General features: G+C 43.0%; 1 protein-coding gene across 2 annotated transcripts in view; it reads right to left on the bottom strand.

The window, feature by feature from the left end:
• The window catches only part of UNC13B (unc-13 homolog B), a 208235-nt gene that overhangs the window by 165015 nt on the left and 24887 nt on the right, over nucleotides 1–18333 (bottom strand). For both annotated transcript variants that reach the window (XM_051804592.1, XM_051804591.1), the window contains exons 2-6: nucleotides 16370–16399; nucleotides 14276–14375; nucleotides 10350–10467; nucleotides 9257–9380; nucleotides 1238–1308 (exon numbers count right to left, since the gene is read on the bottom strand). In XM_051804592.1, coding sequence (XP_051660552.1) covers nucleotides 1238–1308; nucleotides 9257–9380; nucleotides 10350–10467; nucleotides 14276–14375; nucleotides 16370–16399 — 443 coding nt within the window. The remainder of the gene's footprint in view (nucleotides 1–1237; nucleotides 1309–9256; nucleotides 9381–10349; nucleotides 10468–14275; nucleotides 14376–16369; nucleotides 16400–18333) is intronic.

An 18333-nucleotide genomic window follows, 5' to 3' on the forward strand; every position in this document is an offset into this window, starting at 1 on the left:
AGAAAAGAAGATAAAGGCACAAAGCTGCCCTGCACCATGAATACCACTGTGCAGACTGGGATTCTGCAGCCCAAAAGGTGAGGTCTGTACAGGTGAGTGGCACAGAGTGGATGCACGAGGATCAGTCATTTAATTTGTCCAAATAAACCTGCCACCAGCTGGTTTCACAACATTGGGTTTATTCGCCCAGAGCAAATAAGGTGTTTCTTCAGGCAATGCACAATTAAGGTGCTGAATTCCTTTGCTACAACATAACTGACCTGGGTGCACTGAAATGGCAACTGCCATCCACAAAGAAAAATCCACTGAATGCTGTTAAACACAAGAATACTGCCTCTGGCTCTGGAAGTTCCTGAGCTACAAGTCACTGCCAATTAGATGAACATGCAATGAAGATCTCATCCCCATTCTGGGTGGCTGGCAGACATGGGACAAGAACCTTAAGTCAGACACTGCCAAGGTGTCCTTACATTTTCTCATTTTCTCACTGGTGACACAGAACAGCCACAATAAATTTGAGACCATTAGGTCACAAACACAGAGAGATTATTTTGGTACTGGTATTTGACAAAAGCATGCACTTAGCATGCAGAAGAATGGCATAGTAGGGAAAGGGAAGTCTCAGGGTATCTGTCAGCAAGTACCAGCTCAGTGAAGCACTAGAGGGCACCTTTGCTTCACTGAAGTACCTGGCACGGGCTGCTCCTACAGGCCATGGGAGCAGGGAGGCACCACAGCAGGATCACTGACAGGACAAATCACAGACTGAGCTTTTTCATCGACTCCTAGAGGTTCTCAAGCCTCTAGGAAGGCAGGAGAGATTGCCCCAAACATTTTTATCCACCGAAAAACTGGTCTGTCCTCAGCCAAAAAGAAAATCCACCTTATTTTCCTTCATCTGCGCAGTAAAACAACTGACTCATACGAGGAGCAGAAAAGAACAGATGAAGGATCCCAGAAGAAAAATCTCCTGAAGTCATCGCATTGGCAGAATACCTTGTAAGTTATCTTGCTATGGAAAGAGACCTACCAAAGGGTTTTAGCAAGCACCATGTTCTTACTCAGTGATGTTCACATCAACACGTGTGTATGGTTTTTTTTAAAATGCTACATTTCTGGTACAGGCATTACTATGTTAAATCTTACTTTGCAAACAATCACAGGGATCCAATACAAAGAATAAAAGCAAGTTATATGGCATTCAGGGCTATGTTAATCTTTCAATTTAGATATTTACCTCATCATCTCCCAGTGAATTTATTTGTTCCAATTTTCTGGTCCAGTATCTGGCCTCTTCTTCAGGGATATCTATATCAAAAGAGTAAGTCACAACACCTTATTAACGAGGCAAGTTTGTATTTATCACCATTAGCATTAAAACAGGGAGAGCAGTCCAAGATCACACCACAAAAAACCCACATGTGATTTTGAAGAAATAAAACTGTCTTAGGTTAGCACTCAGACTAAGAAACAAACATTGTAAATAGTAACACAGTTCAAGGGCTTACTTTGCTTTCTTGTTTAAAGCTGATTAACCAAATGTACACTGCACAAAGGTAGGAAAGAGAAGGACAGACTGGTTCACATTTAATTCAAGTATTAGTTTCATGAAGAGCCATTTCGCAATGATATTTTAATACACTTGCTATATGCCTGATAACACATAAAAATAGCCTCTTCTGGAGGCTTTTATAACCTCAACAGAACACGAGCTCCCTTTGAATAGCACATCTTACCTAAATACCTGGTGTAGCACAAATTAAAACACAAAAGCTAAATGGTCTCTTTTATTCCTTTGCAGGCAATAAGCAAAATCTTTTGAGGTAAAGAATAGTGTTACATTATAGGCAGTCATATTCACTTGAAAGCACATTCCTACTTTTACACCACACTGCAACTTCATTGTGAAATGAATCACAACAACACTTTTACCTTCTAGATTTACCAACTGGATGACTGGCAGCAAGTAGCAAGCATTATCACCTTTATTTTGGTAACTATTTCTATTCTCTATTTCACACTTTGAAGTAATATAGTGTCCTAATGGAACAGACTTCTGCCACTCAAAATTTCACCTTTCAAAGCACACTCTGGGAGATGCAGATGAACTGCTGTGAAAAGCCTGACGCAAAATTATTTAGGGATGGGGTGGTGTAAAGGAAAAGGTGGAAAAGGAAAAAAAAGGTTATGGGTTTGGTTTTTGGTTTTGTTTTTTTTTTTTTAGCTACTCAATATCCCTGACTGTAACAACTTCTGAAATCTGGCTATTCATGGCCTGAAACCACCCCAGTGCAGAAACTTCAAAGCTCACAGAGGAAGGAAGTGGAGGCAGTGCTCCAGCTAGACACCAGCCCTGCAAGCCAACAAGAAGATAGTGCTATACCAGTTCAGCTGGTTTTCCCATCCTCTGTAACCCTTCACACTCTCAGGAGGCCTCAAAAGGAGCCAAGTTTATGTCTAAGAAGTTTGTTCTCCTGACAAGAACTCCACCCAATGACCACCATCACAATGGTGTGTTCAGCTATACATTGGCAAGAACAGGAGAAGCAGGCTTGGGATGGCCTCCTGGTGAAAAGGTGATTCAAAAAGTTACATCCACCCTCACTCTCGAGAGAAAAAAGAACAGGATTTATTGGCAGGTGAGCATTCCATTGGAACTATGATGCTTTCAGGAAGGACCAAGTATTGTTTTCTTCTTGTACTTTGATGGGATTATCTGTCCTACATGTGTTCTCTCTCAGCCACACAAATAAATCTTATGAAGGCAGTGACCCCAGAGCATTGGAAATAATAGTGGCCATGAACCACTATCAACAGGAACACACCAGATTTAGTGGAATTTCAAGCTTCAGAAGTAGGTATTTCCTTGGACTACAAATTCAATTCTACACCTTTGTAAGAGAAACATCACTGTATTTTTATGCAACTAGTCTCACCCAGACAAGGGGATAAAATAGTTGCCACTTGACACAGTTTTATCGAACCTTAATCCCTGGCTCCAAAAAAAACTGCATCAAGTAGGAAAAAAGACAACCTATTTCTCTTGCTTGGAGGGAGACCAAAGTAATTTACCCCAACCATAATACACAAAGCCAGTTGCACTTCCTGGTGTACAGTACATTACTTTGTTGTTAAATCCTAACAGAAAACAAGCTAAGAGAAACACGAGAGAGTCTTCCAGAACTGCAAGAGTTGTAGGAAAACATACATGGTTTTGATCATCGGAGCTTTAGATCACAGCTGCACAGATTTATTAGACAAGCTCTGCAGAAATCAGGGCTGGCATTCAGGGAGAATCTGGATAGAATTGACCTAGAAAGAAGACATCAATGAACTGAACAGTTATCAGCACACAACCTGATGAGATTTAGGAAGACAAACTCTAACAAGGACCTGAAACAATCAAAAACTTACAGCAAAGCCTATGGAATTGTCTTTGAAAGTCAACACTTCTCTAAGACATGAAGAAAAACTCATGAATTGAGGACTAAAGGTCAGAGCATATCTTGTATCCCAGATGCCCATTTCATTAGTAGAGCGATCAGATTTTTACAGCAGGATTGCTGCTTCCATTGAAACAGCTTCTTATGCAAGTCAGAGATAAAAATCTGCTACTCTCCAGATACCAGCTGCTTCAAGGACATCGTCTTGGTCTTAGAGAAACTCTTGTCATCAATACTAATGCCAGTACAATTACTGCACAGCAAACGTTAAACATGAAGCAATGGGCCTATGACCTTGAGTCAAGTAACCTGCCCAGATGAAGAGATCCCAACGAGATAGAATTCTTGATGTTTTGAGGAAGCAGTTTGTTTTTTACTTTCACAATTCTGTTGTGTCTCACCTCAGCCAGCAGTTTCATTGAAGCTCGTTCTTTGGAATGCAGAGAATAGAAATCTCTAGCGCAGAGATCACAGACTGCTTGCAAGGCCACATCCACTGGCCAGCTCCTACATCACTGCTCAACTTTGATTACAACGGAAATTACTATGCTACATTAACTTTTGCTTACAAGATACAAATGTGGAACTAGTCCAAAAAAGAAGGACACCTGATGACAGCTCTGGACTTCACTGACATCACGCCTCGTGAACAAAAGGAGCAAGGCCACATGTCAGTGGAACTTATTCATGGCCACACGAATAAGAGCAGAGACAAGATGGGCAGCTATGTTCAATAGCTTTTGGGGCTTATTAATTTGATGCCGACACAGAAATATTGCAAGCTTTACTGCCCTTACTCCTACTGCCATCCTCAGCTAGAAGCTGAACCCCTTGTTTTCTCTGGGCTCCTGGTGTTAGGGAGCAGTGAAGTCCGGTTGCTCCCCAAGGGAGGGGAGGATCCCCTGGCTGGCAGGGCAGGGGACTTGCCTGTTAGGGTCTCATTCTTACAGCACCTGAGCAAGGTGAGCAAAGCAGGCCCAGAGATCATGGCAAGGTTCAACCAGGAGCCCAGACTGGCAGCCAGGTCCATGATGACGACAAGGTAGGCCTGAGGTCGAGTCCAGACAAGGGCCTGAATCTATGGGGTCCCTAAGCAGGCAGAGACACGGCACTGACTGGGGAGAGGGATCAGCAACTCCCACAACATCACTCAGAACTGAAGGCTCAGAGCTGAAGGCTCAGAGCTGAGCTGAAGTGGGATTCCTGGGCACACGAGCAGAGGTGTTGGGTGGAGGTCCCAGGTGAGGCTGCTCAGAGCAAATAGGACGTATCAGTGTACCCAGGGCCCTGACACCTGGATACAGACAGACACAGAAATGGGGACACAGCAGTACAGTCACTTATCAGACTTATTAGAGAAAGGAAATAGAGGAGAATTTGGTGCATCTATACAGACCACTCCACTCAGTTATACCCCTTGAGGTCCTAAACATGACAGTATTGCTGCCTAGAGATCGCCAGCTTGGCAATAACCAGGCATTTCAGCGCTAAAGCTTTTCTACTCCTCAGGTTTAGTGGTCCTTGCTCTAATCCTTGCACATCACTAATCCTTGTGCCTCCTGGGTTTTTCCCAGGTAGCAAGTCCTGGGCTGGGGCATACCCCAGCTCAGCATAAGAACAAGTGCTGAAGGTGACACCCTCTCTCTCCCCACTTTCCTACAAGACTTCACCTGGCTTCGCCTCTTCCCAACCCCAATTTCTCCCCTTTTCCAACGTATGGGAATCTTCGCAGGTTCTCACTGAAATGAGTTTGTCAAGCTGAGTGTTTCTTTCTGTTCAGTTCCTAAGACAATAAAACAACAAAGCACATTTACTCCACCTGATGGCTGGATGCAGATCAGCATGCTCCCAGCCTGGGAGTAATGAGAACACTAAAAGCATCTTCACTCCAATTATGAACTAGAAACTGCCTGGCACAGAACCAAACTGCTATAGTTCGGGAGCCAAAAGCATTTTTGAGTGCTGCATCCTGTGAGTGATTTACACATAGTCATTGCATTTCTAAAAAAGGGGGGCAGAGTAAAATTGCTTCTAAACAGAACAATTTTACACTTGAAAAGCAGCATCCTGAAAAGTCTGTGCCAGCACACACTCACTGCATCAAAACAATAATAGCAAGACTGTCTTCTCTTTACCAGTAAATTTTCTAAACCAACCACAGAAGGCTTTCTCTCTTCCTTGATATGTCTGTCTTGTTCCTGAGAAGAAACAGATATGATCAGTGGAGAAACCTGCTCCAGCCTGTCTTTGCTCACAATCCCATGAAGAAGGCAGTTTACTGCCATTTTTAATAGACTACCAAATATAAAAATGCTTTGCACCCTATGGGTTAATATCAACTCTAACTAACACTTCACATTTCCCATGCTCACTCTTCGCTGCACTTTTACAGAAGAGGATTTTCAGTCATCCTGTTTCTGTGAGGCTGAACATTCAAGCACCTGGGACTGGCAGAGATCATTAGAGGACAATCTGGCCCCCAGCAGCACAGTCCATCACACAAAAGGGTCCACAGGTCTGCTCTCTCCTGTACACCCTGTGCTGATGTCACACTAATGACACTACTGACCACAAGGCAAGAGCTGCATCTGGAATGTGCAATGGGACACATGGGCGATATGTCAAGGCCACCACAGTAGTTCTTTTTCCTGTTAGAAATCTGGGCATTAACGAAGTTTAGCTCCTGTATGACCTCAAAAAAGCTTATCTAAAATCACCAGAAGCAGCGACTAAACTCTCATCAGCCTTTGTCAGGAGATGATTGCTTCCCAACCCTAAGCCTGGTAAATACTTAAAAACAACTTCACATGAAACACCCCCTCCCAAAAAAAAAAAACAACCAAAAAAAAACCCCTCTAAGTTGCCTTCATCATATATTACCATTACCAGCATCAGCATGTTCATTTATTTCAGCTTTAGCTGTTGCCAGTCTCCAGAGTACCAGGAGAAGAGATACCAAGAAGGTAGACTCTTAAATATATCATGTGGATGCAGAACAACAAACCAGTTTCTAAACCTCACTGCACACACAATCATGTTTTACGTCACAGATTTCAGCTTTTCAGTTTTTCAAGTTCACTTACTCTCTTTTATAAACCCTAAAAAGCTTCTCAAGCTCCACTTAAATAAAATGAAACATTTTAAATACACACAATAACCAGCAGTACTGGATCTGTATACATCTAAATGAAAGAGAGCAGCCAGAAGTGACAGAAAAAGCACAGAAGCACAGCCAAACAGAACACACAGTTTTTTAAAGCTGCTATCCCAGACAGCAGTGTTTTACTCGACTTGAAAAGCAGCACAAGCTGTACATGTGCACACATATCGCTCTGCTTCTCATGTATCTACAGTAGCCAAGAGATCCTCACCTGGGAAACAAAACATGATACACAACGTTCCTAAGTGTCACTTCAAACCTGCTGTTATTAAAATATTGCCTCTAGTGCACTGCTGATGACTTAAGAACTTCCACAGGCGGATCAGTGATCCACTTAGCTCCCTGTGTAGGTTTAAAGGGGCAGTTCCCAGCTCATTTTGAAGAGTCTTAACATGTAGGGCACTGGGAGTCCACATTGCTGCCATCCAGCTAAAGGGAAGCCAACCAGCAAATCCACTGGGAGAGATGCAGAGGCACTGCTGTGAGCTGAGCTGCCTCCATGCATCTCTCTGAGGCTCACAGTACTTGGGGCAAGGAGACAGAGCCTAACCCATGCTGCAGGGTCCTTCTCTATCGTAGAGGTGACAGCACAAGACACTCAGTCACGGTGTGAAGGGAAGCACTGCTGGAGAAGGTGACGCTCCCTTCCAGAGAAATATCACACCCCTTAGTGCCTACTGCTTTTCAACCTGCCTCTGACCTTGCCATGGCAGGACACACTGAAAATGGAGACAGAAGCAAAAACTGTAGCACTCTTCAAGGGAAGAGCAGCAGAAGCCTTGAAAGACCTAACTCATGCACCCATTTTTTTCCTGGACATTATGAAACACTGGAAAGGCAGACAACTTTTCACACTCTACAATAAAACTCCTTCAACACAGCAGTGTGGACTTCCTGTTGCTTCAGTATTTGGCCTAGTCAGCAAAGAAATAAGTAACAGATGTACTTTAAATTATCAATTGTGTTAAAAACAGAAGAATCACAAAATCTTGTTATTTATTGTCCGCTCTGCATGAAATCCTACTTCTCCAAATGTAAAAATTTAAACTAGTAGTAAAAAAAACCCGAAAAAAACCAAATAAAACCTCTCGTGAGTATAGTAGTAGGGAGAAAATAAATTATTACCTGAGATAGTTTTATTTTTTAAATGCAGATGCTCTAATACATAATGATTTACAGGGAGTCTGTTTTCTTATGCTTGAAAAAAAAATCTCAAAATGTAATGCTGTTCAAAATATGAATTGCAGAAGAAAGTAAATTCACTTTTTGACCCTCTCTGAATATAAAGGGAGACTCCAGAACTTCATTTTCTTTTAAAGCAGTGACAGATTACAAGCAACTGTGTCACAATGAACTTAGATGAGAAGGTAGTGGCTACAAGCCTTGCCTACAGCTGTGTGTGCTGTGTTCTGCCCCTCCCAGAAGCCTCAACACTTGCCCCAAAGAACCAAGATTTCCATGTGAGGTGAAACGAAGTGTGTTGTTCCTCCTCTTACATAACAAGCAATTTCAGTAATAAACTTCCCACTGACAGGGTGAAAGCTGTCAAATACCTTTTCCCCCTTTACACACTGGACTGTAGTTAAAGAGTAGTGCCACTAGAACACTGAAGTACAACCATCCAGGGGACTGTGCACTCAGAACAGTACACTCAGAGCACTAGATACGATTTGCACTGACTGCTGTGCTGCAGGGCCAAGGCCTGCATCCTCCCCTGCACCAGCAAGGGGGCTATGAGACTCAAAGATGTCCTCAGTCCTTCCCACAGATGGCCACCCCTGACAGGTGCTGGCCAAATGCCAGCGGGTGCACAAATGTTCCAGCCCTGCTTAGAGCAGGATACAAATTCCCCACACTGGTAGGGGGCTTGGCAGCTAAAAAGAAGCAACAGGCAGAGAGGGAGAAAGGAGCCTTTGAAACACTTCAATACCCAGTGCATGAAAAAAACCATAGCACAAGCCCTAAAAACATCATCTCTGCTCTTATTAGCTAAGAGCTGGAAAGAGAAGCTTCATAAGCCTAGGATGCATTTTGGCTAAGGCCTTACTTTTGGGGTTTATTTGGTTTATTTTGTTTGCTTGTTTTTAAGTAAAATAAAATTTTAAAATTATACACAACTTGACTTGAGATCTGTTTGTTCCAATTAGCTACTTTTCCATATTCTGTATTTTACAACCACAAGTAATTGCCAGAAAGGCACTTTTTACAGCATCAAGTTATTTGTATACTCTGCTAATGATAATGTTCAGGAGCATTAAGCATTAATGTTTCACTAACTGAACTGCACACTTCTAAGATGGCTTATGTGCACCTACCACAGAACAGCCCTAGCAATGCCAAATTTATCTAGGTACAAAAAAACAAATGCTTCCTGCTCAGGAACAAAATCTGTGACTACACAATCCTGAAATACTATTAAGATGAAAAATCTACTACTCTTCTAAACATTCCAGCACCCAGGGACTTTCAGATACTCCACATTTATTTGGATCTTGTAAAAAGAAGCCAAACAGAAAATGAATACCAGAAATTTATCTCCACTGAACTATACTGACTGAACTGAGAATGAGCACAACTTGATTATAAAACTCAATCTGCCACCACTTTCTCTCCACTGTCAGCACTCTTGGGTAAGTTATGGAAAAGCACTCACCAAAAGGTAATTCAAATCTTGTGTCCAGCAAAATTTTATGAGGAGTTGGGTTTTTGGTTCCACAGATTTCATCATGTTTCATTACAACTTCTGCCTCCAACGTAGACCATTCCCCAGGACCTTCCTGTGGATCACAAGCCACATGTGAATGAACTTTCAAGTCTGAAGAACTTTATGTAGCAACTCTTAAACACTTAAAGAGTGTATAAGTTAAAAGACTCCAGGAAGAGCTTTACAGCATTATCAAGGCCTAGTACTTTGTTTAACATCAAATTATATCCAGTCAGCATGTGCTGGCTTTTTCTTCCAAACTGGATTTCTTCGAAGTCTCAGAGGCCTTTACCAGGACAAGTAGCAAACATCTCCTAGCTTAACTGCTGCCTTCTTAGTGGAATTGCAAAGGTAAGACCTCAAAGACAGGACCAAGGAATGCTTGGACAGCCACAGACCTTAAGCCACACTGCTGAGCATCCCCACTCTTTTCCCTGTATGGAAAATATACTCTCTCTCTCCCTGCTCAAATTCAATAATCTTCTAATTAAATACACTGATATTTGAGTTAAAAAACCAAATATGTCTTGCTTAGCTGCAACGACTGCCAAATTCAGTAGTTAGGGCAGTTACAGACATTGGCACATTCCCACTTCCTACTTTCTTCCATATATATCAGCATCAGTAGACACCCTCTAACACTGCAATCAGAAGCCCTAAGAAGATGATGCAGACATGCTCTGGGCATACTTTGTCAGCTGGACTAAGACAGTCTTTAGCAATAAGTCAAAGAAATTTGAGCATCAGACGAAGCAGTCAGTCCTTAAGACTTCAGACACTTGTCACTTACATGTTCCTTAGCAAATTAAGCCCTGATTTTTGAGTCCACATGACTAAAATGAGACCAAAAACCCCTGTGTAATTTTGGTCTCACTTCAAAACCAAAACCAATAAAATGAGAGAGCCCTGTCTGGTCACCCAGCCTTCCTGACTTTTCAAGTGGAAGTTTTGCTGAGGAGCTCACCCTGGGCTGCACCAGGCCAGATTTGTAACACATTATCTATTAACACTGGAGAAAATAAAGGTTCTGTGTGAGCTTAACCTCATCAGATTGGTGAATGGCCTTCAGAGCAATCCACACGGTCCCAACCAGGGTATCCCAGATCAGTCCTTTGTTCCATACTTCAACAATTAGTCCCAGGTCCAGTCGGCTGATCTCACTGCAAGAAAAGAAAAGGCATCACAGGTGAGAAAAAAGAGAATACCATCCAATTCTGTTTCAGGTTCCAATTACCACCATGATTGTACCAGTGAACTCTTTCCACACAGCAGTGTCAAGCTACAGAAAGCTTCTGGAAGTCTATGGTCGAGGCAGCTCATACTAACAAAGGTCACTAGTTTCTAATAACTACACAAAGATTGCAAACTAAAACCCAGGACTGTGTCATGCATCAGCTGCCAGCTGGGAACTCATCTCTGCAGCTATGTACACAGGAGGAGGAAGTGTATCTTGGGCCAAAACCGAGGGGTGAATTGTTCTTTGTCATCAGGCACAACATTTCTAACAAAGTGGGTGTCTCCCTTGGCAGCACAGAAACACAAGTGTGCTCTGGCAGGTGCAAACATGCCAATACTTACCTGTAAGTGGAGCTACCCCATGTCCAAAGTAACAGTCCCAAAATCACAGCTGCACCAGCAGCACTACCTACTGCTCAGGGCTGTGTTGCACCACTTCTGCTCCAGCACTAGCTACTTCCACATGGCCACCGAGTGCCAGGTTCTTGGAAATACTTATCTGAAGGTTTTCATGACATCTTCCCTTTCAGTAAGGAAAGAATGCATCTCAAATTTGCTTCCTTCCAGTGTTTCATAGCATTTATACCTCTCTCTTCCATGCTAGTTTAAAACCTGTCTACTTCAGAACAGCCTGACACATACACAGCTGGTAAAAACAATGAAGTACAGAACAATCCTGAGCTGTCTGTTGATACACAACTGCCTCACACTTATCAGGAAGAAAGGCTTTCACTCCTAATTCTTTGAGCTCAGGGCTTCCCTTCAGTGCAAATGTTAATCCCCAAAAGTAGATATTTTGGACAGTCAGTCCAAAGCTGCTGCCTTTTGTCCTTCGGTCCAAGTGTATCCATTTTACATCCATCAAGGAAATTTAAAAGCATGTTAGTCCCTAATTTCTATAGGCTGCCATCATGGCCAAAAAAAGAAAGAACCGCTGCAAATCCCAGCATCTATTTCAGCTTTGTCCCCTTCTTACAACTTGAAAAGGGAACGCAGTATCTACAAGGTTCAAGACAAACCCTACAGCTACAGCAAAGCACATTAATAACTATTTTAAATCCAAGTGCTTCTGTTCGTGTTTGAGACACAGGAATTGAGGTCAGCAGTGTCCAGTACTTGGGTGGCTCAGGCTACACTAGTTCAAAATCAAGCTATTACATAGGCTTATTATGACTTTATTGCTAGCATCTTGTAATTCCAGCATCCTCTGTTTAGACAGGCTTTCACAAATACAACCAAACCAACAACTGTACCAGTACTGCTCTGCCCCTCCCACTGCTTGCCTCTTGGAAGATGATATTTATCTGACTCCAGGCTGCTGATGACTGGCTGTCTGCAGGCTGGACCAGTGTGAGGCCAGAAAGGGAAGGGAAGGAAGAAATACTCTGTTTTCAATCACAGTGTAAAACCATGTTCTTTGCTTCAACATACATTGACAGAGCAAGACATTGATCATGAGACACCCAATGGGCTTCTGAACAGAACTCCACAGGATAGGTCACCAGATAAGAATAATACAGATATTTTCTGTACAGTGGCTTTGATTGCCTTTGTGTCTCCCTTTCTCCACCTTCTGGTTAGATGCAGAACAGCTTCAGAGAACAAAAGAGCTGAGACTGGTATTTGGTGTCCCTCCCTTTCCACACACACGTAGAATTTAAATAAAATACCTTTCTTTAACACCAAATTAATCATCATGTTCTAAACATCAGTTTGCAGTTTCATTCAAGAGGTCCTTGCTGCAAATATGCAGTTCTTTTTAAAAAGCTGCTTTAAAATTAGAAGATTTCCCCAAAGAATAAATTAAAATGTTTTCCTGGTTTGGTAAATATCCAAATTTCAAACAAGCCCAGAGCCCCCAGTTCTGAAGTGCTACATCTCACAAGAAGTTTGGAAGCAAAAACAACAGACACAGACAAAAAGCATTTTCTTGCTTGTAGTCTGTTCTTCTAGTATGCCTCACAAAGAAGGTAAACACAAATACAGACAGTAAAAGCATCCTTCCCTCAGGGAAAAACAACTGTATTAAAAATCCTTTTCCAACTCCAGAAAGAAAAAGAGCAAACTAGAGAACAGTAGTATTGGAATACCAGTGTTATTCCTCCTGGGACAACTTAATGTACACAGGATCATGCAAAACACGTTTGTTGCCACATGTAACATTTCTGTCATAAAGAAACAGCAGAACTACTGTGCAGTTGCCTGGCTAAAGCAGGGGTGATAATGGCGAGGTAGTTCAGCTAATATTCTGCTTTCATATTCCCTAGCAACTAATTATGGAGCATTACAATGACCTTACAGCAGGATAGCTCAGCTCCCAGCTGATACTGGAGTGCAGTTCCAGGAGCTCCTTCAGGGAAGGGAGGAGGAGCAACCCTGAGAGCCTTCATCCAACATGCTCAAGTGCCTTTCTTAAACCACCTCTGAATAGTCTCCTCTGCAGCTGGCCATGTTCAGAGCCAGTTCCTGTCCACAGGATGAGCACAAATCACAGGCAGAATGAGTTAGTAGTTTGGGTATAGGTGTGTGATTTGACAGACAGTTACTGCCCCCTGTCCCAGCTTTACCCAGTCCTGCATGGTTTACATCAGTGACAGTCACAGCCTCTGTCCAACCAGGAACTGCAGAGCTGAGCAGATGTATTTCACCAGATGCCAAAGGACAGACTCTCTGCAGGAGCACACCCCTCTCATACTGCTCCAAAAGCAGACTGGTACCAAAAAAGGGATGTAGGAGCACAGCTATGATGCCAACACTGTGCTAACCCAGGTGAACTCCTTAACCAGAGGCAACAACTTCCCGCTTTCAGCTGAGGAGAACCAACTGCTTCTGGATTGGGAAACATGCTCACAAAATCCCATGTGGGTGTCTTACTACAGATACTATGTAAACACCACAAACATGCTCAAAAACAGCAGCACTAGCTTTGACTCCACAAGATGAATACAACATCATTCCTCCCCATTTAGTTTGCTTTGTCTTACAAAGCTATAGAAACGGAAGCAGATGCAATATAATCAATAAGTCATTCATCCACTAGAAAAAAAGAAAACCACCATTGTGAAAGATACTGGGAAATCTTTGGCTACATGTCAGGATCAGAGCAAATCAGAAGTACCGAGTGCACCAGAAGCCCGGGAAAAGCTGGAATGAACTGGTTCTGCTGCTCACGGCAGGGACTGGCAGCCCCTTAAGCTGAACCAGAGGAGATGGAAAACACATTCATGGGCACTGGGCCAATAGCAGAACACATCAACACACAAGCAGCTCCCACACTAAGGTAACCAGGATCACCATGTGGAGGTCCTGAGTGCATTAACAACAGCCCTTAATTGCCCTGACCAGCCCCTCCAGCAGCCTCCACCCACACCCTGGTCCAGGGTCCAGGAGCTCCATTTAAGCTCAGCTATGGGTCTTCAGCCCTTCTCTAAACTATGTTGTAGGTGTGTGTGTCTCTTGCTCATAGCCACAGCTGTGCAGGTACCTGGCCAAGGACATCCATCCAGACCAACCCACAGACCGACTTCCCAGTTCAAACTCAAACTTACCTCCTCCCTACAGACCTGACTGGCAAGTGCCAGTCTGTGGCACCGGCAGAGACGATCTCCAGGCTTGTGCATTTTACCCACCCAAATACTCCAACCCATGCACACAACAGCAGCTCTGTGTGAGTGTAGGGGCTGTGGAAGGACTCGACCACAAGCACCTCAAGCTGTGCACCCCCATACTTACAACATAAAGTCCTGTTCCCAGCAGGGTTGGTCACCGCGCACGGCCACCGTCGTGCTCTTCACATTTTGCACCTTCAGTGTCACATACGTATTGAATTTATCTGGGGAATGAGACACAACAAGTTATCTCCATCAGCAGACCCCTTCATCACATACGCACAACACTTCAAGGTTTTCAGCTCACACAGTGCATCCAGAGAGGCCCCAAGTGAAAAGCCCATCTGGAAAGACGTCACAGGGTCTAAGCAGCCAAATGGTCATGATGTTTTTTACCTGCCATCAAATTTTGAATCACAGCATTTTTTAGAAATTCAAGCACAAACAAACAAGATAAGGCAACTAATCACCTGCAGTAAGACAGGGACAAAGAAAGCATGTAAAATCCTAGAGAACACAGACACTTAGTAAGATGCTGCTACTGAAATGCAGACAAGAGGAAGAAGAGACAGTCTGAAGGAACGGGGACCATCATGCAGACCAAGGAGAGCAAAAACAAACTTGCAAGACATGCAAGCAAGCAGTTGAGTTGAACATATCATTTCTTCCCTTTTGACCCAAGTGCTCTCCTAGTTCCAACCTGGTTTTCCACCCAGGAGTCCACAAAGAAAAATCCTGAAAGAACTTTTTCCTCGTTCTTGCTCTTTCCGTGCTAATAAAACCAAAAGCAGCCAAGCATAGACACATTCAAAGTTTGAATATCAGCATCTGAGAATGATAAAACTTGTTTTTAAGGGAAGTTATTACCTCAGACCTATCTATCAGTTTCAAAGAGCCTGGAACAAGACACGCTAAGTAGCCAGGAAGCAGTGTACATATTTTAACACTTCAGTGTTCTGCTACATCTATTCCCAGTGCAAGTCAGATCACAGTCCATTTTAAGACTGTCAAACCACACATGGAAAACAAAGAGGTGATTGGGAAGAGCCAACATAGCTTTACAAGCAGGAAATTCGTGCCTGACAAATCTGATGACCTATGATGTTTCAGCATCTAGCTTCCAATATCCTAACAGAACGAGAAGAAAGGGAAATACATGATCCAGAAGGGATCCACATTCCAGGAAGAAGTAGGAATCACTGAAAGTCAGAGTCTTCATATCTGTCTACATCACTTGCATCCTCCTGGGACACTGGCCTTGTCAGTAAAACCACATGCTTTGCTGAGTTAAACCTAGACTACAGGACAAATATTTTGCATCTGTGAGAAGGCTTCTTAAATAGAGAAAGGATAAAGTACACGCTGTCTTCCTTCCAGTCTGGGCAATCAGCTTTCCTTCCCTGGAAATTCAAGGCTGGTGCACACACAGATCTTGACCTGATGTGGAGTATGGACAATGACTCCCGGAAAATTTTCTGCTCTAACCTGAGGACAGCTGTATCCAGAGAATAAAGCTGAACAAATAAGTCATGAATATAGCTGTGCAATTGCTTGGTATCTAAGCACCTGCACAGGTGTTATTCCAGAAGCAAACTTCTTCTTTTCTAAACTGTACATCAGATTTCATTCAATAAACCTATTTGCCTGTTAAGGGATTGCTTGCCACCTACCGAACCACAGGGGAAAAAAGCTGCCTAAACTGTAAATTCTGGGTGTCACTAGCTGTTTGGTTTTACTTTATTATGCAGATACAAAATGTAGTGGATGGGGTTTTAATTTCAAGCATAGCCATTATGGACTGTCACATAAGGGAATGAGTCACTTCTGCAATTCCATCCAGCAATCCCGATCAGGATCAAGAAGGCACTGAATCCACACAGGTACACACCAGTCCTGTTCAGTGGACATTTTCAGATCCTGTTTTGAACAGGGACAGAGGAAGGATGAGCAAAAGGGCAGGGTGGGTAGGAAAGGGTGACAATAAAGGAACACATTTCCTTATTCATCACCTGTTCACGTCAGTGAGCAGACAGAGGTTTTCAGCACTATGACACCACATCACAGCCTCAAGCTGCCCAGATGCTCAAGGCAGATCATGTCACTCCTAAGGAGAACATGGAGGAGCCGAGAGGGGGTGGATGAAACTTGAGGGAGCAGAATGAACAGCAGTGAGAGAGGTGTCCCTATTGCTGCAACTTAGCAGTAGAGCATGGCTTACCTGGTGGTCCATGGAGTTTAGCTTTTTTTACTGTAAAGAGAGAAGAAAAAAGAGGCTGTTAGTGATTTTGTCCTGCTGCAGGACACTGTTAGAGTGTCACAGTGCATCGCATTGATTGGACAACACCCCCAGTAGAGACCTGGTGGCTGGAAATCCAGTTTAACAGATCTGGAGACAAAAACTTCTTTGTACCCCATGGCACCTCTCTAAAGTGATGCATTTAAAAAAAAATAATCATAGGCTTAATGTGTGAAAAGTAATGTGATATGGCTAATGGAAAGCAATTTCAAAATCGGTCCTTTGCAACCCCTCCCACAAGTTACTGCTGCTTAGCAAGGTGTCATTTCATACCACCTCACTTACAAAGTTACTTAAAAACACTCTAGAAGAAATAAACATTTCTTTATAAACAAAGAAACTCCCCTAACAGTGCACAGCAGACCTTCAACCACAAACTGAAAATAATCAAGCCTGAATAGCAGCTCTATAAGTAGCTCTATATTATGACATCTGTAAATTAAATTAACTAAGCCAAACAAACAGTGGTCTAAAGTCAAATGTCACTTTTACAAGCTCTCCTCTGTTAATTTAATTCCAGGACAGTACTTAAATATAAAAATAGAATTGTTAAAACAAAACAGCATTGGTTCTTATCTCGCCAGATGAAGAAGGTCCATGTCTACCCAGGGGAGATTTTGTTTACATTTCCCTTTTGCAAGCTCATATCCTCACTAGAATTGCTAAGTGTAACCACTAAGAGAAGACATCTCCAGGCTCCAGCTAGTTTTCCCAGTGGAAAACTAACACTAAGAAGAAAACATATTTAGCAAGCTAGGAATCAAGATATACAGAGAGCAAAAACTTTTAAAAGCTGGTGTAGTGAAGTTTCCTTCAGAAAACAGAGATGCCGATACTGAGTAGTGGCTCACAGTGTCCAGCTTTCAAGATGAAAATTCTAGAAAGGAGCATTAAAAAAATCAAAAAAATAATAAAATGCCCTTACACAAGTTACATGCAGAGCTGCAATGGAGTGTGATCCTGGAGAATCCACTTGCTATCTGAGAAATTCTCCTTTGTGAGCACTGATAGTCCAGGTAGATGTTTGCATGAAGGAAAATGCCGTACCAGGTATAGTATGAGCCAGAAGCCTCTCAAACAGACACTAAAAGAGCTGTACCTTTCACCCAGGCTGACAAGGCCCACAAGCCATTCAGTCCAAAATAAACTGTCATTTTCTCCCAGGTTCAGGGCCTGAAGCATTCCTGATGCTAAACCTAGTGGTGCAAGCAAAATATACGATGGTGTGGGCCAGTGTTCCTGCTCACTGAAGATACAGATTCTGTTTAAACTCCAAATCAATCAGTCTGTTTAACCATGGAGAAACACACAGGCCAATCTACCCACTTTCTAGGTGCCTTTGCACGCCACACAAAAACAAGCATTCCATGAACTACGGCTCTGGAGTGGGCAGGCACCAGCTTATCTCTGAACCTCCCCTCACCCCTCCTTTGCAAGAGACAGGAGACAAAGAAACAAGTGCACGAGCTTGAGGAAAGGAAAAAAGGAGAAAGAGGGAAGGGGACCAGCAGTAAGCTTCAGCTGGCCTCTCTCTCTGTTTGTAACAAGCTCTACTACTGTTAGCAAGGAAGCAGAGGCAACTCCAGTGTGGAAATTTGGTATTATTTGTCGAAAATGCAGATAGAGTGGGCCACTGGCTCCTAAAGACAGAGACTAGACACTGCCACTGCAGTGAGGAATATGCAAACTAAGAGGCAGGTGCCATCTGTATGTTGTGGTCTCAGCCTCTAAATATTCAGAGGTTCATTTTTCATTTGATGAAAAGCAGCAAACCCTGCACTACCTCGGAGTGCTGAGAAGGGTGCCTGTGTGGGGCTTCAGCAAGAGCTGCCCCAGGACTTGCAGCAAGAGGAATATCTCCAGGCAGCAGCCAAGCTAAACAAAGA

Source organism: Manacus candei, unplaced genomic scaffold (genome assembly GCF_025592945.1).
Source record: "Manacus candei isolate 608988 ecotype Guabito, Panama unplaced genomic scaffold, ASM2559294v1 h1tg000061l, whole genome shotgun sequence".
In the NCBI taxonomy this organism is placed as follows: Eukaryota; Metazoa; Chordata; class Aves; order Passeriformes; family Pipridae; genus Manacus; species Manacus candei.